The sequence below is a fragment of the Aythya marila genome, assembly GCF_965140915.1.
Source record: "Aythya marila genome assembly, chromosome: 15".
Classification (NCBI taxonomy): Eukaryota; Metazoa; Chordata; class Aves; order Anseriformes; family Anatidae; genus Aythya; species Aythya marila.
The window spans coordinates 17,739,077-17,762,092 of record NC_139056.1 but is presented as its reverse complement, the minus strand read 5'-3'; the positions used below and the strand labels follow the sequence as shown (position 1 = coordinate 17,762,092).

General features: G+C 40.4%; 4 protein-coding genes across 5 annotated transcripts in view; 1 reads left to right on the top strand and 3 right to left on the bottom strand.

Annotated features, from left to right (window-relative positions):
* The window catches only part of UNKL (unk like zinc finger), a 48,387-nt gene extending 43,068 nt beyond the window's left edge, over positions 1-5,319 (bottom strand). The window contains exons 1-2 of the mRNA XM_082772271.1: positions 5,203-5,319; positions 3,158-3,367 (exon numbers count right to left, since the gene is read on the bottom strand). Coding sequence (XP_082628397.1) covers positions 3,158-3,367; positions 5,203-5,282 — 290 coding nt within the window. The 5' untranslated portion in view covers positions 5,283-5,319. The remainder of the gene's footprint in view (positions 1-3,157; positions 3,368-5,202) is intronic.
* Positions 5,320-6,611: 1,292 nt separating this feature from the next.
* UQCC4 (ubiquinol-cytochrome c reductase complex assembly factor 4) lies at positions 6,612-7,444 on the bottom strand. Its single transcript, XM_082772272.1, has 2 exons — positions 7,406-7,444; positions 6,612-7,329 (listed from the first exon to the last, which is right to left on the bottom strand). The coding sequence occupies exons 1-2, from the start codon at positions 7,429-7,431 to the stop codon at positions 6,975-6,977; spliced, it is 381 nt and encodes a 126-aa protein (XP_082628398.1). The 5' UTR covers positions 7,432-7,444; the 3' UTR covers positions 6,612-6,974.
* A 177-nt stretch (positions 7,445-7,621) lies between these two features.
* Positions 7,622-17,640, bottom strand: GNPTG (N-acetylglucosamine-1-phosphate transferase subunit gamma). Its single transcript, XM_082772266.1, has 11 exons — positions 17,573-17,640; positions 17,445-17,499; positions 17,147-17,214; positions 14,938-14,992; positions 14,738-14,821; positions 13,687-13,780; positions 12,002-12,116; positions 11,435-11,517; positions 11,036-11,164; positions 8,919-9,000; positions 7,622-8,382 (listed from the first exon to the last, which is right to left on the bottom strand). The coding sequence occupies exons 1-11, from the start codon at positions 17,616-17,618 to the stop codon at positions 8,273-8,275; spliced, it is 921 nt and encodes a 306-aa protein (XP_082628392.1). The 5' UTR covers positions 17,619-17,640; the 3' UTR covers positions 7,622-8,272.
* Positions 17,641-17,657: 17 nt separating this feature from the next.
* On the top strand, positions 17,658-21,742 carry TSR3 (TSR3 ribosome maturation factor). Of its 2 annotated transcripts, none has more exons than XM_082772268.1 (6): positions 17,658-17,792; positions 17,899-18,115; positions 18,942-19,135; positions 19,945-20,115; positions 21,369-21,432; positions 21,515-21,742. In XM_082772268.1, exons 1-6 carry the CDS (start codon positions 17,669-17,671, stop codon positions 21,522-21,524), a joined length of 780 nt encoding a protein of 259 aa, XP_082628394.1. In that variant the 5' UTR covers positions 17,658-17,668; the 3' UTR covers positions 21,525-21,742. The 2 variants fall into 2 exon arrangements, with proteins under 2 accessions (XP_082628394.1, XP_082628393.1); XM_082772267.1 differs by having other exon boundaries at positions 21,510-21,742.
* The last annotated feature ends 1,274 nt before the right edge of the window (positions 21,743-23,016 follow it).

The window sequence follows — 23,016 nt, the reverse complement described above, 5'->3', positions numbered from 1 at the left end:
ACTATAACAGGTTGCCCAAAACCCCATCCAACCTGGCCTTGAACATCTCCAGGGTTGGGGAATCCACAACTTCTCTGGGTAACCCGTTCCATTGCCTCACCACCCTTTAAGTAAAGAATTTTCCTTTCCACACTCTTCTTAATTCACAATGTCATAAACATTCGAAAGATATCCTTTAAGGATAAACAAACAAACAAAAACATCTACTTTAAAGGGAAATACTAGAAGTACTCAAATGTATGAAAAGAACCACAAATTTCTACTTCTGTTCTGATCACTGACATTTTTGCCTAGAGTTACTCACAGTGCTCTTCTGTAGTAGACTTCATTCTAATTCACTGTAATTCCTTCAATCTTAGAGAAGTCTGATGTTGTGGACACTAATATATCCAAAATAAGCTTCTCTTTTACAATCTGACATCATTTGACTACAATGGTTAAAAACAGATCAGATTTTAAAAAAGTATCACTTCTCTCGCATGTCAAATTTAGAGGAACACTATTCATTGCTCATAATATATTCCTCTAACTCTTGAATTAATCTAATCTTTCTCATAGGCCCTTCCTTAAAACAGATTGTTTTAATTTGCTATCTGTAGAAAAACTCTCTTCTAAACAGCTTTAAATTTTTAGGCTTCCTTTTATTCCAAGTTGAATTTTGGGATGACATAATACAGCCAAGCCTAGGTAAAACCTACAATTTCTACTTAGCTCTCTTGAAAGTCCGAGAACAATTATGGATGTCAACATTTTTCCTTAATTGCTAGCATTATGTTAACTCAAACTCCATTAAACTACCTGTATTCATATGAGCAGAACTGGAAAATAGAGATACACATAAAAGCCAAAAAAATACAAGCACATGGGCATGGATAGCTTAAAACAGGGGTGTCCTGGCACTGCCGTTTCTAACCTCGTTCTAACAATCTGAAATTGCTCCAAATAAAGGCTACATTTTAGGCAGAAGACAAAACAAGGAAAAAAAAAAATATTTTGCGGAGTTCTGTAGCAGAAATGCTGCTATTCTGTGGGCATATTCTCAGAAATGCTGGTGCTTCCCTCCATTTTCTCCTTCTGCCACTACAGATATGCTTTGGATATTTCTTAAATATCTTTAAGAAATTTACATTTGTTTTTTCTTGCCTTTTCCAACTATTTGTCCTATATACCTTTTCTCTTCTACCTTAGCCTCAATTGGCTATCAGCTTACAGTAGCTGACTGCCATTTCTAGCCATGAAATCTCAGTACCAGATCTAGAATAAGGCCAGCTGAATCTTCTGTCACAAACATCTCCAATAATTTCACTTTATAACTGAACAGAAGAAAACAGACTCCATTTTCTTTATTCACTTATATCTTTGTTTTCCTAATTTGCCGTCTGCTTTACTCATTTTTTTCTCTTAAAAGCCACACCAACACTAAATATAGTAGCAGGAGAATCATCTCCTCTGACCACCTGGCTTGTCCTTCTTTGCTTAAAAGAATTCAGTTACATTTGCATTTTCCTCTCAATTTCTCCTGCAACATATCTTCCAACTTCAACATTCTACATGTATTATACTTCTGGTGAGACGTCTCACAGGACTCCAACCTTAGTCCCTGTTCTTATCCTTCTTCAACTGAGCGACTTCTCTGCAAAACACAAACTTTAAAACCACTACCTCTTTGCTGTTAACTCCCAGACCTATCTATTTAATGCAAACTATAAGCACAACATGCTAAGACAGAGGTCTGAATCTCACTACTGGTTTTACTTGTCAAGTCCTCTGCACTTCTGTTATGCCAGACAACATGACCATCATCCCTTGACATGTAGGCTTCTAACCTGGGAGTAATCTTCAGCAATTGTAGGGTACAGCCTTTCCAATCCATCTACTGCAAAAGATTGTGCAAACTTTCATCTCACTTTCCAGCTATTGAAACACCCTCTTATTTGCTTCTAACAGTGCAATCTTACCTAGCTAACATCCTTTTAAAAGACTGCTTCCTTCTTCTGCCATTAGCATCAATAACTACCACTCGATAATGAAAAGTCAGTTTTTGCCCCTGGTCAATACATGACACAAACATCCATTACGTTTTTGTTGATGTTCAAACAAGAACTGCTCATACTGCCCTAGGACTAGCAGAAGTGCTTTACAAACATCTGAAAAAGTACTTAATTGTTCTCTTTTAAATCATCCCTCAAAGACTTTTGTTTGTTTGTTTGTTTATATTGCTTGGGCATGGTTCTAAATATTGTCACACTGTCCACTGCTTTTTTGTTGTCTACTTTCTCTTGTTATCCTTGCTGCTTAGCGTTTAACACCTCTGTGAAAAATCCACCCTTTTTCTTCTGTGTCTACAGCCTGTAACACAAAAGATACCTGGTCCATGATAAGTGCTACTAAACACTACAATAACCAAAACGACTATCTTCCTTTTTCAAAACAGGTGAGCAGCATAACGATGTATTTCCTGGATGTTTTCTCTGTCCGAAGCCCTTCCTTGCTTCCATCACTGCAGATAAAGCTAGCTCCTCTATGATATATGACCACAGTATACCCAGCTCCTATAATATATATATATATATATATATATATATATATATATATATATGCACACATATGCCTGCCTGCCATACATTCTCATCTCCGCAAAGCCTAATCCCCTCCCCATGTCACTACACGTGTCCCCTGTAGTCTTATTCTAGAAGTGACATGACATATCCTTGGAAATACAAATACTAATGGTCTAGCCAGACAACGAACTATGAACTTCTGTTGTTCTCTCTGTGGAGGCATCAAAAAACAGCCATTCTCCTCTACTATCCATCAATCTCTATACAACTCAACTTGCACATGCCATTTCAAAAAGGCAGCACAATTGCCAAAAAAATGTGCAGCAACAACAGGAACAATACTACCAGAAAATTAATTTCTTATGTTATGCTTTAAAGATGGTTACAATGCAAAAATGTGGTTTTAACTCTACGATAGCCTAAAGAATATACACTTACATAAAAGCATATGCGTCAAAAATTGGCAAATCATTTATAAAAAGTTGTTCTCAGTCAAACTTCAGGATTCTACCCATCATTTTTGCTAAGGAGAAATTAACATCTTTCTGTAAATTCAGTAATACTACAAACACTTAGGATTGAAAGAAACCACTTACTCATCTCCATCTGGGCAGATTCCTGTAGTCTCATCATATTTTGTACAATAAACATCTGGACTGTAGTTAAAAGTCCCATCACGCCTTCGTATAGGTCTACGACGACGCTGATTTAGGAAATGCCAATGAAAACAGGTAAATGGTCTGTGCTGGGTACACTTGTGCTGCAAAAATAGGGGGCACTGCTCTGTCCTAAATTCCTTTAGATACCTAAAAAAATTAAACTGTGTTACAAGTTTATCTTATTGGAGGCACATTTTTACAGTATTAACAGGGCACTTGACAATTGCGTGCATTTAGCCCATGAAAAAATTTACTGATGTACCTGCATACAGTTTTAGCTCCTATGCATGATTTACTGTTTAGTGGCTGAATACAAGTGACTTCATTCTTTCATGACAGATGCATTGTGAATAAAATACCGTGGAATGCCTGGCAAATTATAATATGTTATGTAACTGAATTAAAAACAAATAAACAAACTTTAAAACCACACTAGTCAGAATTTTGCCCTAAATAACCACCAAGCAGAGATTATAAATCTGCCAAGGTACTTGAATGAGCATTCATATAGGTTGCTGCCACACAAAACAGTCCAACAATGGCTACTCTAGCTAAATACCACATCTAACTTAAACACTGGTGCTTAATCACAGTAACCCCATAACATGGACATGCTATATCAAAAGCTAGAGGATTAAAAGTAGTTTAAGAAAGTTATCAGAGTCTACGAGAAGACTTCGGCAAACTTAGAGACTGTTAGGTTTGTTTTGAGACAAACTGAAAGTCTTTTTGAAGGTTCCTTAGGTGTTAGTAAGACAGTCCTTCATTGGCATCTCAAGCATTGAAGGTATTTAGGAAGTCTGAGCCTTTCCATACAGTATCATTCCAGACTCAGCATGACTATAGCATTTGTCAAAGGATATAAGACATTACTTCTTCCTGTTTATGTATCTATTAGCCAATTTAACAAGCTCATTAGATCCCTAAAGTTCTAAGTACTTGCATTGGAAAGAGTACCTGGGGACTCTATAGAAGAACCTTGGATTTCCCAGAGGTCTCAAAAAGGGTGCAGCATGTGTAACGGGCTACAGGGGGGATTGAAGATTCTGGGCGAGGGAAGGATTAGAGAGAATCAAGAGCATCATTTAGTTTTTAACTACTCAATATGCATACAAGGAATTTGATGACATGCAGTTACAAAGCATGCCTTCAAGTTTAATTTCTAAACTATTCAGGACTGTGGGGAAAAAAATGGGGAATAGACTTTTTGGATGTTCTAATCCGTAGAAAGGACTGTAGCAGCATCTAGTAAGTGGCTATGTTCTTGTGGTCCTTCAGAGAGTGCTGGAAACAGGGCACAATAAAAGTGATGATATGGGGGATGGGATGAAAGGAATGCAAAAATTAAGCAATAAATTATTCTGCATTTGTGGGGAGCATGTGCTCGTATGCAAGAGGGGCTGTCAGTAGTGCTAGGAGGCTGCAGGAACTTTAACAGACTGCATCTGAGGAAAGCTGTCGTTTCCAGGGAGAACACCAAAGCTGTCTTTCAGCATGTGAAGGTCTGCAGGAATCATCAGAGAAGCGTTCCACGAGCTCGCGCTGAGACTGGCTAGGCAACGCTCAAGAGAAGCGGGAGGACAGCTTTCTTAGCTTCTTGAGAACAGTCCTGGAATGCTAAAGCGTGCTGGGAAGCTCAGGCTGCCGGAGGATGCCAGCTGCTCACAGGACGGACTGGACAGTGCCGACCGCGGGAGCAGACGCACAGCGCGAACAGCCGCTAGCGCTCCGCGGTCAGCCGTGCCTGGGCCGCCTGCGTTCGGCCTACACATAACCGGGCTTCCGCCCCGCGGCGTCCGGAGCCGAGAAGGAAGCACGGCAGAGGCCGGCCAGGCGACCTCCTCAGACCCGCCGCCAGACCAGGAGGCCGCGCGGGGCAGGCCTGGCACACGACCGGGGCCCGCCGCCTCGGGGCCTGAGGCCCTCCCCGCGGCACCCCCCGGGGCCCAGGAAGTGGGGCGTCTCTCGGGCGCGGTACCTACGTATAATGCGTCGGCTGCTCAGTCTGCGGAGACCCACCGGACCCTGCGCCCCGCGACACCGCTTTCGAAACCGACGGCATCGTCCCCCGCGGCCAACAGGGCGCAGGCGCGGCCCCGTCCTGCCGGCCCCGCCCCCCGGCGGGCGACAGCGCCCCCCCCCGCCCGCCCGCCCGCCTGCCTTACCGCAACGCGACCCCGGCGGCCACGCCACGCCCCGCCCCTCGCGGCAAGGCCTAGCGCGAGCCCCAGCGCCGCCCGGCCCCGGTAACGCGTGCCCGCAAGAAGCCTCCGGCCGGCACCAGCCAGAGCCCGCAACTGCCTGGGGAAGGCGCGTTCGAGACCAAGCACGAGCAGCTTCTTCAGCGAGCTTCATCCGACAGCCTCAAACTCTCTGCTTTTAACAGCAGAATGCGGCAGGCAACGTTTAAGTTCTCCAACACCTGAAAAATAAGAAACTGAAAGGAGTTTTACGGGTGGAGCGGGGTCTTTGTCAGGACGCCTATCACATCACCTGAAAACATCGCACACACTAAACGGGAACCCTCTGTTTCCTTCAGCAAAGCAGTACTTTTCTAAGTTCACTGTTGCAACAGAATAGAGAAGAAGGCGGCTAGTCAAAATAGCAGGCGCTGCACTTTAAGTCAGCATCCGGAAGTCAGGATCGCTATTTTATTTGCTATGATGCTCCCCTGCATATATTTCACCTGCACCATTCCCTTGTGGTAGAAGTCGAATCCCAAGACAATTTAAACCTTAAGACAGTGCCAAAACAACTGTACTCATTTAGAAGGCATCAATCCACAGCAAAATCAACATCCACTTCGCTGTCCTTAGATCCTAATCGGCAGCATTAGAGAAGCATGTAAATAAGCCATTTTTCTCTCTAGCTCCAGCCTTACTATCTGCTGCTATGTTGTTTTGTTTGTTTGATTTTATTTACAGACATCAGTAGCACAGAAGACATTTGCATTTTTACAGTTGAAAGCTTATAAAATGACTCTAAAAAGAACTCATATTAGTAGCTTTATACTTCCTCTCCCAAGAAAGTCTCTAGAATGTGCAAGTTTTAAGTATCTGCAAATCTGAAGGAACAACTAGATACTACATTGTTCAAGGAAACAACGGGTTCTCCCCTTCCCCTCAAATGTAGGTTAATCACTTATGATTTCCTGCAAAAATCTCAATAACTACTTACATTACTTAGGCATGCCTAAGATGTTATAGCGCAGAAAGCAAGCACTGACTATGCATTAAACATTTTAAAAAGTAAATTCTGAATTATTTAGTAAATTGCAAAAAATCAAAATAAGAATAATGTATTAATGAATCATACACTAACACAGTTGTCATCAATATAATTTGAATATACTTCATGACTAGTAGAGTCAACTGAAATTCACCTTCGGCAATGATTTTATAGGCATACACCTTTGATATTTTAATATGTTGTGCATCTCAGAAAAAGAAACAATCCATGGAAAAGAAATGAGTTGTATACAGCATATCTACAAATACAAGTTGATGTGCAGTACATCCTGTTCATCCCTGCTGTGCAATGCAGGGAGAAAAAAAAACATTCCTTCCACTATCCCTGTAAATTACTAAGCTAAGACAAACAAAGAAAGCGGCACGATAAATAAGAGAATCGTTTGCAAGATAAGGCTGGTGATAGGCTGGAAAAACAAGTTTTCCCATTAAAGTGTCAGAGCAGCCTTCAGCCAGGTGAACGCCAGTAAACTTTTGGCAGCTCCTTCACCGCAGCCGCGCCGCAGTCACCTCTCCTTGTGCGGCTGCAAGGGAGAACGGCTTTTTTGTGCCGCATCTAAAGAGTCCACGATCTGACCAGAGAACACAGCTTCCAACCGCTCGTCAATCTCCGTTTTTTCCCTGAACACGCACCAGAGCAGCAGCCCGCCGCACAGCAAACTGAGAGGCAGCACCTTCACCCACGGCCTCTGGTGGTCGCTCCCCATAGACCGGCTGACGCTCCACAGCCGCGGAGTGGCCTTGCTGGCGGAGAAGGGGATGGCCCCCCCGCCGTCCGCGTCCGCGCTCGCCGCGCCCTCGGGGCCCCGCCGCCTCGCGAGGCACCTCTGGGGGCCCAGCAGGCGCGCGGGACACCGCGCCCTGCAAAGACACGCGAGTCAGGGGCGCGAAGCGGAGCGGGCGACCGCCGCCCCCCGCGCCGCGCCCGCTGCCTCACCGCCAGCCGCCCAGGACCCAGCTCATCCCGCCGCGCTCCTCCCCGCGCCGCCCGGAAGCGGAAGCGCGGGCGCGCCGCGGCGGACGTCCCCGGCGGAAGCAGGTCGGCCTGCGGGGTCTCGCCAAGCGGACGGCGGCAGGAGGCGGAACGGCAGAAGGGGGCTTGCCGGGCATCCACCGGCTTCTGCAGGAACGTTTCCACAGGCCGTGTTAGCGCAGTACTTTTTATTGTTACGTTCGGAGAACTGCCACGTGTTCGCTTAACGCGACTATCCCGCAACAACTTGGTGTTCTCAGAGCAGCTTTCCTGGAGATCCTGAACAGTGTACCCTTTATGCACCCGCTATCCATGATTACATCAGCCTCTAAGCTGAGGTGGATGGAGTTGCTTCCTATGCACCGCTGCAGCAGGAAACTTTTTTTTTTTTTTCCTAGAGGCGGCACAGAAAACACTTCTTTTAGTGTACAGGTGAAGTAACGTGTTCTAAGTATTGTCCCTTAGTGCCTTTCATACAACACTTTAGAGCCCTGGTATGGTTCTATTTTGTAGTTACACCACTTGCTACCGTGCTTGATCAAAGAAAATAACAAAGCTGAACCTGGAGACACAGAATCTGTAAGCCTACACCCAATACCAGCCCGAGTATAGAAGTTTTTACAAATGTTGTCAGGAACTGGCCTCCTGATCTTAGTAACAGCAAGACTTCGTTCCATTATGTTCCTTTTACTTTAGGGCAGAAATTCCGAAAGTCAAGAATGCTCGCAAAAGGCAAATCATCATAGTGTCATGATACACACATGCAACCAGCTTGACGTTTCACATGAAGTTGCTATTTATCACTCAAGTTTCTTCATGCACAGTGTCATGCTAAATTCCTGTATCTCCGTGCAGGTGTTCATCATTCTTTGACCTGTTAAGAACAGTTGTCTCTGCAGTTGCCCCTTCATGATTTACGTGTTCAATACTGGTATTTTCAGCTGTAATATTCAGTATAAAACATCAGTTACTTCACAGAACACAGAAACATTTTTCTCACAAAATTCATTAAATAGTTTAGAATTAAGTAGAGTAAACTATGAATCCTGCTTTTGATTAACGTTCTACTCTGCAATAAGTAAGTAAGCTACCATGCAAGCAAGTGGAAATACTGTGCAAGTTACATAATTAAAGCACACAAATACGTTTTATAAAAATTCTAATGATTAAGTTACTCTAGAAAAGAAAGACAACAGTTTAAAAAAAGTTTCTCAAAACAAGAAGAACCATGGCAATCACTGACAACAGCAGTCAGCTCTTCAGAAAAAAAGAAAAGCTGAAATTTCAAGTCATCAAAAAACTTTTTTAGGACCAAAAGTCCTGTGCAGGTATCAAGATCTAGGTACTGTTTAAAAGCTGCGTTTAATTTTCTCCATATGTATGACAGATTATTTAATCCTTGCTGCAGCCAAAACCAACAATTAGGTACATGCATTCTAAATAGAAATCAATGAAAAAGAATCATACAAAAACTCACCAGAATTTGCTTTGTATGCAATATTGTGCTGACTTAATAGATCATGAAGGTTTTTTATTTCTTTAGAAAGTTGCTCGTATTCCTAGGAAAGGAAATATTAAAAGGTTCTCTCACTCTCCAAACATATAAAATATAACATGGAAGTTTATCAAACAATCTGTCTGTGCAGAGCTATTACAGCTTTTGACCTAATGATCTTAATCTGCTTATTCTAAGAACAAGGTACAAAATTATTCTTTTATATATATATATATATATATATATATATATATATACACACACACACATACACACACGTTTTTTTCTCCCCTTGTCAAAAAAGGGGCCAGCTTTTCTGAATCTGAGAGTAAATCTAGGAATGCTTTCTGTAACTAACACAGATCTATCCCTCCTCAAATTAGCATTTTATCATATCACAAAATTACCTTTGTATGTTTGCTACAGCACCAGCCTTATTTAAGTTTATATTACAATGTCAGTCTGGAAATTTGTCACCTCAACTTTTGACCTACCAACTTCATCTTCTTACTTTCAGCAGTTTCTTTTAAATTACAGAGCCAGGGATGGCTTAGCACTTTTCAGACTCAAACCACTTATCTGGTTTGAAGTGTATTTTTTCCTTTTTTTACCTGACTCAAGAAAGAGCAAAGGATGAACTATTTAAGATTCTATGGCTAGCAGAACAGCTAAGTTTATGTCAATTAAGATTTGCTAACAATTAGTACTTCCTTTTTGGCACCAATTAAGTAAGTATTGAAAAAAAAAATACTTGAATTTTCCAGCTCCTAACAGTACAACATCAAAATGGTTATCTTTATAAAGGTATATATAGCTTAGCCACAGTTTAGTTCGCTGCATTCAGGAACTCACAGAATCATACAATTACAGAATGGTTCAATTAGGAAGAGAGGTCATTTGCTCATCAAGCAGGGCCACCTAGAGCAGGGTGGCCCAGAGCAGTTGTGGAGTCTCCCACCTTGGAGATAATGAAAAGCCATCTGGACATACCTTAGGCAATCTGTGCCAGTGCTCAGTCACCTGCACAGTACGTAAGTGTTTCCTGATGTTCAGATTGGAACTTCTCACGTTTAAGTTCTTGTCTTGCATCTCTTGTCCTGTCACTGTATGCCACTGAGAAGAGCCTGGCTCCCTCCTCTTTCCACTCTCCCTTCAGGTGTTGAGAAAACTCACACCTGAGCCTTCCCTTTTCCCCCTCAGCCTTTCCTGTTAGAAGAGGTATGAGGTACGCCTGTCCCTTCAGCATCTCTGCGGCTCTGACACTCTCTCCAGGATTCCAACATCTCTCTTGTACTTGGGGGCCCATAACTGGACACCATACTCCAGGTGTGGACTCACCATTGCTGAGTAGTGGAAGTATCACCTCCTTCGACCTGCTGGCAGTACTTTTCCTGATTTAGTCCAGGATACCATTCGCTACCTTTCTGGCAAGGACACATTGCTGGCTTGTGTTCAATTACTAGGTGGTGTTTCGTCTTTGCCACATTTTCAAATAAAACGACAACAACGGCTTCCCTGCATTATGATTAATTGCCCTTCATGCTCTTTTTTTCATGTTCAACATGTGCTCTTTTAGGCTGAGCACACTTTCTTCCTCTATATTCCCATTTTAATTCTATTGCAAAAAGGCTATTCTCATATATCAAAGTCATTCAGAAATAGAAACACCATATATCATTCTACCTTTGAATGCAGCAACAACAACCACATGCTGGCACAAGTCTGGGTAACAATCTGCACAGAAAAGCATCAGCATTTCCAAGGCTGACTGCACATTTATAATGTCTGTATCTCCAGACTAATATTCCCTGTGAAGAACACTTGTAAGGTGTTCATAAGTCATGTACCTTCACTAATTCCTACATACCCCTTCCATTTTCCTAATGGCCATTCAGTTGTACTGGTTTGTTTTTGACTGGAGGGCAAGAATAAAGATATCAGATTACTCTATTTGTAAGCAGACCATTACATAAAGAAACCAAAATAGACAGCCCCTTTAAAAGATTTCAGTTAAATCTTGAGTATATACACAATGCTGTCACACTGAATCATACAGTAAAAAGGTGGCAATTTCACATTGTAAATATTATGCTCTATACCTTATTACACTTCTCCACTGTTTCAAATCGCAGACTTATTTTCTTATTCTTTTTCTCAACTTCCTTTTCTTCAGTTGCTTTTAGAAGTCCTGCTTCCTCAAATATTTCTTTCAGTATTTTTTTGTATCCCTACAAAAGAAAGTTTCCATGAGACAATAAATAAGTCCACCTGACACTCACCTCTGCTTGCAACTTGCAGTGGCTGTTCCAATTCCTAAAGCTTCACTGTACAAAATATTGAAATTATCAATTAACGTAGCAGTTACAGAGTACAGAAAGTACTATTAGTCAACTGCAAAATAAATGCAACCATTCCAAGAGGAGAAACTGCAGAAGCCAGGTTTAACTATTTGACAGTAACTATTCTTTAACAAATAGAGCTTGAAGATATTAACAAACCTGTTCAGTTATTAGTTGATCATACAGAAACTGCTCTGCTTCATCCCACTTCCTTTGCAGTACTTCAGTCAGAGTTGGATAAACTGAAAAATTGAAAGCAAACCATGTCCTTCATCAGTTAAGTGCTTCTCTAGTATCAGGCGTGGGGCTTTCAAGAGTTGGCGTTAAACTTAAATTCCACTTCACAGATTTAAAATTTCTGGAGAATGCCACTGACCAAGTTTTTCTCTCATTTTCAGCTATAAGGTTATATTTTATTCTTTGTTGAAAATAATTCTAACTGGGCTATCCCTTTTTGTGATGTAAGTAAATGTGCTGATACTACATTGATTCCTATGACCAGTTCAAAAAAACAGCAGCTATCAGACTGGTTGAATATTACCAATAACTTCTTTTTTTGAAATATCTATGTATTATATTGATTGAGATTTAAAATGCACAGCATTACATATTGCATGTAATTCTCATTGTTATGAAATTACAAACTCAGAGATCCTAAAAATTTACACTCTGAAGTTGGTGTAATAAGCCTTTTGTTCCACACCCAAATGATTTTTTAAATCTTACCTAAAAGGGAGTGAGGATGGCACACAAGAGGAGTTTCAAATGTCAAGGAGTAAACACAAGTACTTGGCTCAGACACATAAGCCAATTTGTTGCTCTTTCCACAAACAAGATGAACCTAAATACCAGTAAAAACAAAGACGAGTAAAACACCTCCACATTGAACAGGTCCAGCACCAATGATCAATTTATTGTCTTCCAACGTTAACAGATGCATTTCTGTATATACCATTGTTGCAAAGCTTAGAGTGCTGTCACCCATAGAAATAAAAGCAGAGAGAGCATATCTTACAAATTAAGTTACTTTCTCAAACGTGACAATTCTTTCCTCTAATGGGGAAAAGATCCCCACCTATCACTCACTGTTCTTTAGACTCCCAAGCACCATAGTTCCAGCAAGAATGAGGGTAAAAAAGGAAGATAAACAGGACACCCTTTAGAACTTCCTCTGACTTAAGCAGAATTCATTCTATAAAATTTAGTTATGACCACTCTGCTAGATAACAGCCTCTTTTTACTGTTCAAGACAACAATACTTATCTGGACATTAGAAATTTGTTGTAATCTTTAGAATTTGGCACCAGTATTTCACATCTGTTCAAAACTAAATACCAGTGAAAAATCTGAATACCAGTACCAAGGGTCATGCAAGAGTAGTAACTCCTTCTGTAGATTTATTTTTTTCCCTATGGAAATAAAGATGTTGGCAAGGCATCACCACATACAAAACATTTTAAGCTTGGCCAAGATATACTGTCCCTTATCTCTTCCCCTTAGTTTTTATTCCAGTTATATATTCCTCTGTCTAGTACTGTATTGCCAATCATCGTTGTAATACCTAAGTATCTTCTACAAGAAAATAAGCGTTGTGAACTGTATGGTATCTTTAGCTCTCCATGATAGTCATCAGGGAATATGAGGTTTAATTCATTGTATCTATAGCTCTATATAACACTGAAATGGAAGGTAGAAAAGAAAAAAAAAAAAACATTAATGAATAAATTGAGAAAAGACACATGCAAATCACGTGTCACACTTTGAGCAAGTCTCAGACACCCTTCCTAACCCTTCTAGTTGACCAGTTACTTAGCACAGACAGTCTGAATGTGAAAAGGAACACTTTAACTACTTAACAAAATAGGATTTTTTTTTCCTTTAAATTGTACTCATACCACAATCTGTTACTAATGAGTAGGTTCCTCTACCACTTCCCTATCTTTCTTTCCTTAACTCTTCCTGCATGCCCTCTCAACTTTTTTTTAATACCTGGCTTTAATACATAGTTTCTTGGCATACTGTTGTTTCTGTTCCCTCCTTTTTTCTGGATGTTCTTAAGCACAATAGACTAGCAGCCTGAATCCAACAAATAACACTTCTTGTTTATTTTTCCTGACACAAATTATAAAGCACTGTATGTTTCTGACAGCGGTGATGATACCACAGTATTCCATGCTACCAAGGAAAAGAGTTAAAAGTCACCAGTGATAATACACAATGAAATTTAGTCAGAACTTTATCCTGATCTCAGATTCTATCCCCTACCCATTAATGTAGTTGCTACTGAAATCCATCCTTACATTTTGTACTGTATCTTAAACCATGAACTCTTTCACATAGGAATGCTTCCGTTTGTAGAGTATGTAGCATGCTGTCTGAACTAGCATAATTTAAGTATTTCATTATTATACCTTTGTCTGTCTGCTCTTGGTTTCACACGAGTCTCCTTCCCTCATCCACATTCCAACAAATGTGTTGTTGTCGATTTCCCATTCATGCCAGATTCTGGAGAAATAGAGCCTCATTTTACTTCATGTTAATAGGAAGAAAACTGTGAAAACTCAGGAAGAAATATAGGAATAGCCTTACAGAATTTCAAATTAATTGTATGCACTTCATTTTTTCATTTTTTTGTTTGTTTCAGTATTTCACAGGTTGGAAAGGACCTACAAGAGATCATCTAGTCCACCCATCCTCCCATCACCAATACTACCCACTAAGCTACTAAATCTTATCTTTTATTTCAATTTCTTATAGCCAAGACTTTACAACCACTTAAGTTTGTTAGCCAGATTGCTATATAGACCGTATCATTATTTTGAGAGTGGTTTTGGATCTTTTTTCTTTTTTTTAAGATTATGTTTAAGGTCCCTTCCAACCCAAGCCATTCCATGATTCTATGAAAATAAAAGTAACAAGTTCTTCATTCAAACTCTACAAACATCAATATACAAAATATTTTGAAAGGCAGTAACTATAAAGCAGTGCTCTGGCTTACTGTAAAATCTTTTGGGTACTCTGTGGTCTTTGGATACCTTGGGATACTTTTGAGGATCTACATCAAGTCTTTTCCTACCTTTTATTAAATACGTTTAACACAACCACTAGGCATAAGTCTGTCTTTTTATTCTGTACAGTTATACATAACGTAAAAGTGAAAATAGTTAAAAGACATGAAAACCTTGTTAATATGAGTTATACATTAATGGATTTCTCATATGAACATATCATACTTTCAGTTGGCCCTGGTTATTAATAAGCTTCCAGTTAAAACAGGAGGTTGGTGTTAATCTACAAAAAAAACTGAGTATTTCAAGATGAAGTTATTTTATGCATAACACCTTGTGACCTTCAAAGTCCTAATACGACCCATAAAAGAATATTAAAGTTGCCTTGTCTTTGACAACACATAAAATGGTCTCCTAACAGCACAGATAAAACATACAGGTCTAAATGCCTCACCCTAAAATCCCGCTATAGGCATTCCATCGAAAAGTCTGTTCATGCTGAGTGACATTATGGAAAGGACAAAACTCATACTTATACCTTTAAAAAAAAAAGAAGAAGAAAAAAAAAAGAAGAAGAAATATTTTAGATGGGAATTAAGAACTGGTTTGTTCCTAATAAAAATATATAGTCAAATATTCAAATTCATTACTCACGTGGATTCCACAAAACTGAAACACTTGCCAGCGAGCCTAAAGAGATGCACAGGGCCTAAAAACACCACAAAATGTTATCAAAGAAGAGTTTGTTTCAGGTAGATTCAAACAAGTTATTGTGATGACAAAACTGTAAGGAATAGAATAAATTTAGTTTTCTGCTGTACATAAGGAAATCCTTACGGACAACATATCTTCTATATGGATTAACTCCCCACTAGTACTACATTGGTCTGTTTCATAATCTTTAACATATTTCATCTTCAACACTCAATGAAATAGTTTAGCCTCCTTCTGCAGCAGAAACAAGAAACCCGAATACAAATATCTGGAGGCCGGATGCATAAAAGGGATCATCAGTGCAGATATTGTCAAAGTCTAACATTGAAATCAATAAAACTCTTGCTTGACAGCTGTCTGTCCTGAGTCATACAAACTCCTCATATTTACACCCATAAAACCCTTTTGCTCAGAACAGTGATAGCGTTGCATATCCAAATTTTGCTGAGATTCTCAAACTAGACACTTCTTTTTCACAGTTGGCCTTCACAGCCTGATCCAAATAATATTCAACAAGATGATTTTTTTCTGTCCAACAGGTCAGCAGCTACAACACTCCTCTATAACTGACCATTCCAATGTTGCTGTCAAAAAAAAAAAATCAATACAAGTAACTTGTTATTCAAAAAAAAAAGGCCAAAAGTTCTGAACTATGTGCTACAGAACTTATTTCAGTGACAGTTATTTAAATTCATTTTGCATGGAGTTTTTTTGTTTGTTTGTTTGTTTGTTTTTGTGGAAAGGAGAAAAAAAATTGATTACAAAACAAAATAAGATAAAATAAAATGAAAACACCCTGGACTCTAACCCTCCACTGTCAGGACTAGATTACCTAAATTTTTCCAAAGATACAGAGAAGCATTCCTAGAAGCAAAGAACAGAACACTAGAATCTTACCCTGCAGAAGCCCTAACCACTGGAGCATTGGTAGATTTTCTTTTCCACGTTATTTTGCATTTATTCTACAGGTTATCACAGTCTTAGACAAAAGATTTGCCCCTCTACAAAATGCAGTCTGTATCCTAATGAGTAGGATGCTCCCCATATATCAAGAGAATCAGATTTTAATGTCTCTGAGGAACATATTAAATTTGCACCTCCATTTCCTGGGCAGACATTCTAAAAGCATAATCATAGGAGGTATTACACCAACTGTCTTGTAAAAGAAAGGACTAGGTCAGTTTTCCATACTAAAGAAGTAATTGTGCAAGGCAAGGTTCAACGCCCTAGATTGCAGTTCCATAGTCATTCCCAATTTTTGGCCACATTTAAGTTCCTATGTCCAGGAAGGAAGGATTTTTTACGCATTGTTTCTTTAACTTTTTTTCCTGATCATTTTGGCATGTTTCCATTTAGCTTTCTCACCGTTATTGAACCCCTTTCTAACTAATTCACTTTTCACATGCAGTATATTAAAAACACATGTATTTGGTTTTATAAAACATTTCACATGGAAATAAGGATAACCATGTTCAGTGTCACCATATGAAAATGCCTTTAGTGAATCTGAACCTGTAAGGTTTAGGTCTGTACCTAAGATTAGGAGGCAACAATTTATGACATAATCCATTTACTGCCCTTTCATATTGCTTAGTGTTTGTAATCGGTGGGCGTTTTATTTACTCTCCCCCAAGAGAGTCTAGAAATTTTTAAATTCTTGTTTATTTTGCTATAGCGTTGGATTTTTATTACAGCTTTGTGTTGGAAATTGAGCTTCTGTGAATTCTTCCAAGACTAGTCTTAGAATCATTTTAAAAACAATTGCTTTGAGTATTAAGTACCCAAATCAGATGCCAAGCTACCTTACATGTGTCCATCTCAAAGATGCTAGAGATTATGTCAAGAAGAAGGCATGAATAAGGATTAGAGGGATCTGTGGCTGCCTCAGACAATAAAAAATAAAACATATGGATAGCACTTTGACAAGAGCAGTCTGAACAACTCTGGGACATGGAACACCAAAGAACTCAAGCGAGGTTTTGACCCTTCAGAAGGACAATGAAGTTTATTTGGTCACGTTTATTTTCCATAACTCCCAACATGAGAAGTAAAACTAGTCTTTGCCTGCATATATGTGAAGCAAACTATTGTACGAATGATCGTCACAAAACGATGAAAATTGTACGGAAAAGGCAATGCTCGCATATACCTGATACTGCAGAAGGGGGCACCTTTGGCTGCAGCCGATTTGTCTGAGGCAAGAACGGGTTATTCAACCTTTCAAAAGAACGACAGTTACAAGCTTAAGACTGCGTTACGCTCCCGGCTGTTGCTTCACCCGCACCGCGCACGGCGGTCCCTCCTCGCGGCCCCCGGGCGGGTCGGCAGAGCGGCCCCGGCCCGCCTGGTGCTCCGCCGGGGCAAGGCGCGGACTGCCGTACAGCGAGCGGCAGAAGGACCCGAGCCCACCAGGTCCAGGTGGGCCGCGGCGAGCGACGGGCACGCACCCGAACGTATTTGGCTCCTCCACGACCTTCATCTTGCCCGCCGCGGCGAGGAGACCTGCCGAGCAGAGAACGGTTAGCGGGCGGGGGAGGGGCGGAGGGGCCGACCGGCGGACCGCCCGCGCCCTCACCCAGCGCCGCGCCCACCACCGCCCGCAGCAGCCGAGCGGCCGCCATCGTCGCCTCCGCCGGAAAGGGAAGCGGCCGCTCCGCCCAGCCGCGGCAGCATGAGGCGCGGCAGGCGTCCGCCGCGGTCCGCCGGTGCCGCTGCCCCGCCGCGGGGCGCGCGGCGCGGCGCGGAGCGGCGCAGCCTCGACACCTTCGCTGCGGAAGCGGAGGCCGCGCTGAGAGGTGCGGGAGCGTGCCGCGGGCTCCGTGCCGAGCGGCGGCCTAGCAGAGGCGGGCCGCCGAGCGGGACGGCTGGCCGCCCCCGACTAACGCGCGGTGCCGTTTTCAGCTTGCCTGGAGGGAGAGCGAGGGGCTGAGGGGGAAACCCGGGAGGCGAAGTTCCCGTGCCCGCTTGCCATGTGGGAGCTCGGACATTGCGATCCCAAGAAATGCACCGGGAGGAAATTGGCCCGAAAAGGGCTGCTCCGAACCCTGCGCCTCAGCCAGAGATTCCCAGGCCTCGTTCTCAGCCCTCTAGCTACCGTATATGTTTCTCCAGCCGACAGGTAAGTCGCTGATGAGGCCTATGTTCAAATGATCTCACCGCCTGTTTGCGATGCAGATGAAAGCGCAGGCCGTGTGGAAGAACATTTGGCTCAAACGCTATTGTGATGCTCAGAGACTGCATGTTGGTACATTAGGGGAACGTTTTAATCACTGATTCATGGCCAGAACTGTGCAATGGGATACATTTGGTCTTCTGTTGCATTATATTAATAATTATTAGAAGAGAATGAGAAATACAGCCATTTTACTAAGTCCAGTTACGATTTCTACACAGCTGGAGTTAGGTGAGAAAAACATGTGTGATCAAAGTACGTGGTTTGTAGGTTAATATGTTCAGAATCACGTGGGCCTATAGCTACTACATTCAAGCTCTTAGACTTTGGCAACACAAGGCATTAACTATAACTTCTTTTGGAAGAACTTTGAGAATGGTCTTCAAATGTGTCTGCAGAATTTTTATAAAGACGTATTCAGAGAAATATTAGTCTTTAGAAGCTAGTTGAGAACTTAAATCTGAACTTTGATGTTCTCCTAAGAATGCCAACATTACTTATAACTACACTTTTCTGTTATGTTTTAATCCTTCAATTTTGCATTTTTAGTTTGAAACCTTACTTGCTGTACGCAGCTTCTGAAGGAAAACATACTGTCCTGTTTATTACATCTGTATTTTAATCACTGTAAAATATATACTTTTTATTGACAAAGGGGGAGGTATGCAAATTGGTCACCAGCATTAAGTGGCAATTGGAATTCTAACTTTAATTTACTTTATCAATACAATTACAAATATTTTTTCAAATACAGCGATGTTTCTCTTTCCAGGCATGTCATTGCTCAGAATGGAATTGCAGTCATAGATTGCTCATGGGCTAAATTAGAAGAAACTCCCTTTAAGAGAATGAGAGGAAGTCATCTACGGCTGCTGCCTTACCTGGTGGCTGCAAATCCTGTAAATTATGGCCGGCCGTGCAAGCTATCTTGTGTGGAAGCTTTTGCTGCAGCTTTTTGCATTGCTGGTAGGCTACTTGGTGTTAAATGCAAAATACGTACCAGAAATTCTCATGTCCTTCATATAATGAGGAGATAATCTTCGACAGAATAAACTGTAATGCTGACCCGATGATCATCAGTTTGATCTTGAATTTATAATGAGATAAATTCTCTAGTTTTCTTCCTAGTGCTTGTACTTGGTAGCCATTGAGGTATCTCTGGGGAGAAGTTTGTCATTTACTAAAGAGGATACGTGAACTGATGATCCAGGTTTTGTCAAGGTGATACGTAGTGTTAGAAAAATTCTTGTAAAAAAAAAAAAAAAAACGCTAGAGAAAACAGCATGATTCCTTGGTCACCTCTGTCTTCATGAGAGGTTAAAAGCTGTTAACTGGGTGCATTCTGATTAAGAACAATAAAAGAAATTGCCCACTCTGCAGTTGTTTTGCAAACTCATCACAGAACTTTCCTGACAACTGAACAGACTTCCTCTACTACACTGCAGACAGATCTTACCTTCTGAAAATATGGTACGTACAACTGCTCTTTTACCGAAGAACTACGGGGGCTATAGCCTGAAACGTTACCTGTACAAAATATTTTTATATAAGATTTACAAAACAGCTATTAACTTTTCTTTAATTAAATATTTCAAGTTAAACTGAAATTTAAAAAAATAATAATATTTTTTAAAATTGGAATCCCTGAATACTGAAAAAATGCTGGCAAACATCTCATTCCTGTAGCGATACGTAGGTAGGTGCTAAACTTAGAAACCAATAAGCTGAGTGAAATCTCACACTGAAGTACACTGATAATTTATTTTCTGTTAAAGGATTTCCAGACCTAGCCACCCTTCTTCTAAGGAAATTTAAATGGGGGAAGGCATTTCTTGACTTGAACAAAAATCTCTTGGAAAAATATGCAGCTTGTCATTGCCAGGAAGAAGTGCTTGGGGTTGAAAAGGATTTTTTAACCAGTGTCCAAGAAACAAGAGAAGAAATAGGTAAGGGGAAAAAAAAAAAAAAAAGCAGAACCTTTTTCCCTCCTCTTTTTCTTCAAGAGTCTTCTTGCAATTTTTTCCTTCAAACTCATCAAATACTGGCAAAGAAGAGCTTTGTTGACATACGTCATTGTCTTTATAATATGTATTCTCTTATAAGCAAGTTTATTTTTTTCCAACCCAAAAAGATAAAAGACTGTAGCAATTTAACACCTATAGTAGTATATTTAAATATTTAGCTGAACCATGAAACAGGTACCTCAATTAAATTAAGGATATTAGAGGACTAAGGAGTAAAAATATATGCATCTTCCTCCTTGTATCTACAAAAACTAAAAGCAGAGTATGAGTAAAGAGGACTAGTAATTCGGCAGGCCTGTAAGAGAAATACAGGCATGCAGTCTAACAGCAAGTTAGAAAAGGAAAAACCTTTAATTGATATATTTATATAGTCAATAACAGATATTTAAAAGCAAATCTGTATAGATAATGAAAGTACCTTATAAGTGGAGAGTAACTTACCGGTGTCTCGGTATTTTAGGTTGTATTCACAGACAAATGCTTGGTCTTATTCAAGGCAGCACAGAAAAGACTGTATCAAAGCCAATATGAGAGCCTATGAAGACAATTTCTGTTTCAGAGGTATTATGTCCAATAAAAATAGGACAGTGGACCTTACTGTAAGGGCATGGCAGACAGGCTCTAGTTTCTCTCAACTTCAGTCTCTTATGACAAACTAGGTTGAATAAAGTAGTCCTGTTTGCTGGAAGCCTAACTACAGTTACATTAAACTGAAGACAGATGTTAAGGGGCAACATCACGATGATGAATAAGGCAGACTTCCACAAAGTCCTGTGTATTTCTGGATGTAGTATCAAAGCTGCCATGCCTTGTAACAGTTCTCCCCAGCTGAGCAGACCAAAGTAAGTCTAGCATTACTTTTACTCAGCAGTAAGAGCTAGACCTCACCTTTCAGTAGCCATGAACTAACTAGATAACCTTTTTAGAATTAAACAATTACAAGAACATGCATGTTTTCTTACCAAAAGTCTTAAAAACCTATGTGCACAGTCTGACTGTCCCTCAAGAGCTACTACAACTCCTTGGGAAGGGGAACTCTTAGCAGTAAGAAGACTGGAATGTGGAACAGGTTTTGGCCAGGCTGCATGTCTGCCCCTCCCTGTCAATGTTTTGTTTTAGCACACACAAAAATAAATAAAAAGCCTGCTTTATCAATACATCTTTTCTTTTTTCAGATCCATTTGATGTTGACTCAGGAAAAGAATTTTCTAATCCCAATAGACCAATCAGTTCCCCAGGGTAATAAAGTTTAATTTAAGCATTAATTTTCTTATCAGAAATTGTTGTACTTTTATAATCCTGAAAAACATTTCCAGAATAGAAGAAAGTGATGAAGAATCTGAGGACGACATTGTGAGCACTCCAGATGACGTCAGTGAGAGCAGTAATGAGAACAGTCCCGAAGAAGATAGCACTGGAAAGTTTCTGCAACAGTAGCCAGTAAAACTATTTGAAAAGTTAATATATTAATACTAAGAATAAGAACACCCCAACAGTCCCAAAGAGGTGTAATATCTTACATAAATAAATTTTCTTGTTAACACTGTGACTTCTTTGCGGGAGTGTGGCCATGGGGGTCGACAAGCCCTATGGTTGGTGGTAACATCGGGCTTTTAACGATGAGGCCATCAGGAATGTAAAGAGTTTAGAGGGAACAAAGAAGGGTGATTCAGGAGATGCCTTGCCGTTCTGGTTTGCTTATTCTCCAGCCATTAAGGCATGGAACTTGCTGGCTGGGTGTTTGCCGAGCTGCATTGTTGACTCAACTAGTGGAAAAGGGCTGCTGTGGGGCAAATAATCTAAGAAGGGAGCCTGTCCTCAGTATGGGCAGGCAACATGGATAATGAAGCTACTATGTATAATAAAGTAGCAGCAGTTACTGATCATTAAAGAACCCTGGTGTCCTAACGCCACACTTTTTCATCTGTAAGTAGGTACTTAGCAAACACATTTGTTTAGGTGAGCCTCTAATCTCAGGTTACATGTAGGTTTATAAATCGAATAATGCACGTAAAGCTTTTAGGTTATTTAACTTTTAGGTAATTGTTTATGGAATGATTACATTAAGGTTGCAAAGCTTAGTTACGTAAGTAAAAACTCATAACGAATGGTTCTGGTGAGTGATGTAGAGGGATTACTTCTAGCTACTCACAGATTGTAGAAAACAGTTCTAATTTCTGAAGTGTATCTCAGCTGGAAAACACAACTAAGTTATTGCCCTGTTCTGAGCATCTACCACTTAAGAAACCTTACTTGTTTTTGCAGGCTTAAGCCTGCCATATACATTTCAACTACTTCATCTAGGATATTTAGGATAAACAAAACGCCTAAAAGGAAAAATGCTTCCTCAAATAGTTTTAAAACCTCAGTATGTCTTTTCAGTAACATTGTTAGTTTTTAATTTACTCAGCTATAAGCAGTCCCAAGCAACATACACTTGAACATTTCATATTCGTTAATTTGCCATAAAATTTCAGATAGCATTGTTGAACATGCCATCTGACTGCATTTGCATTACTTGAAATAGCTCTTAGTCACAAGTGTACATTGACCCTTAAAGATCTGAGTACGAGACTCAAATTAGCACTGGTATCTTTGTTCACTTCTCCATATGCTTGTTTATTTATATAGTGAAAGTGGAGCTGTTAGCAGATGTATCCTGGTTTCTGTACATTTAAATAGAATACTCTGAGTATCCAGAACCCAAGTGGAACTTAATCTTAGGTTTAAGATTTTAAACCTAAACTCCATAAATGCTTCAGCAGAATTGAATATATTAAGGACAGTCCATATTACCTTTGCATATGCAACTTCTTCAAGCCA

Excerpts from the sequence above, each read along its gene's own strand:
- UQCC4 (XM_082772272.1), bottom strand. The coding sequence starts at position 7,431 with ATGAGCTGGGTCCTGGGCGGCTGGCG. Across the intron at positions 7,330-7,405 it reads TGGGTCCTGGGCGGCTGGCG|GGCGCGGTGTCCCGCGCGCC; the intron begins GTGAGGCAGCGG and ends GTGTCTTTGCAG.
- GNPTG (XM_082772266.1), bottom strand. The coding sequence starts at position 17,618 with ATGGCGGCCGCTCGGCTGCTGCGGGCGGTGGTGGGCGCGGCGCTGG. Across the intron at positions 17,500-17,572 it reads GGTGGTGGGCGCGGCGCTGG|GTCTCCTCGCCGCGGCGGGC; the intron begins GTGAGGGCGCGG and ends TCTGCTCGGCAG. Across the intron at positions 11,165-11,434 it reads ATCAACTAATAACTGAACAG|GGATACAAAAAAATACTGAA; the intron begins GTTTGTTAATAT and ends TTTCTTTTGTAG.
- TSR3 (XM_082772267.1), top strand. The coding sequence starts at position 17,669 with ATGAGGCGCGGCAGGCGTCCGCCGCGGTCCGCCGGTGCCGCTGCCCCG. Across the intron at positions 17,793-17,898 it reads AGCGGAGGCCGCGCTGAGAG|CTTGCCTGGAGGGAGAGCGA; the intron begins GTGCGGGAGCGT and ends TGCCGTTTTCAG. Across the intron at positions 19,136-19,944 it reads TGCAGCTTTTTGCATTGCTG|GATTTCCAGACCTAGCCACC; the intron begins GTAGGCTACTTG and ends TTTCTGTTAAAG.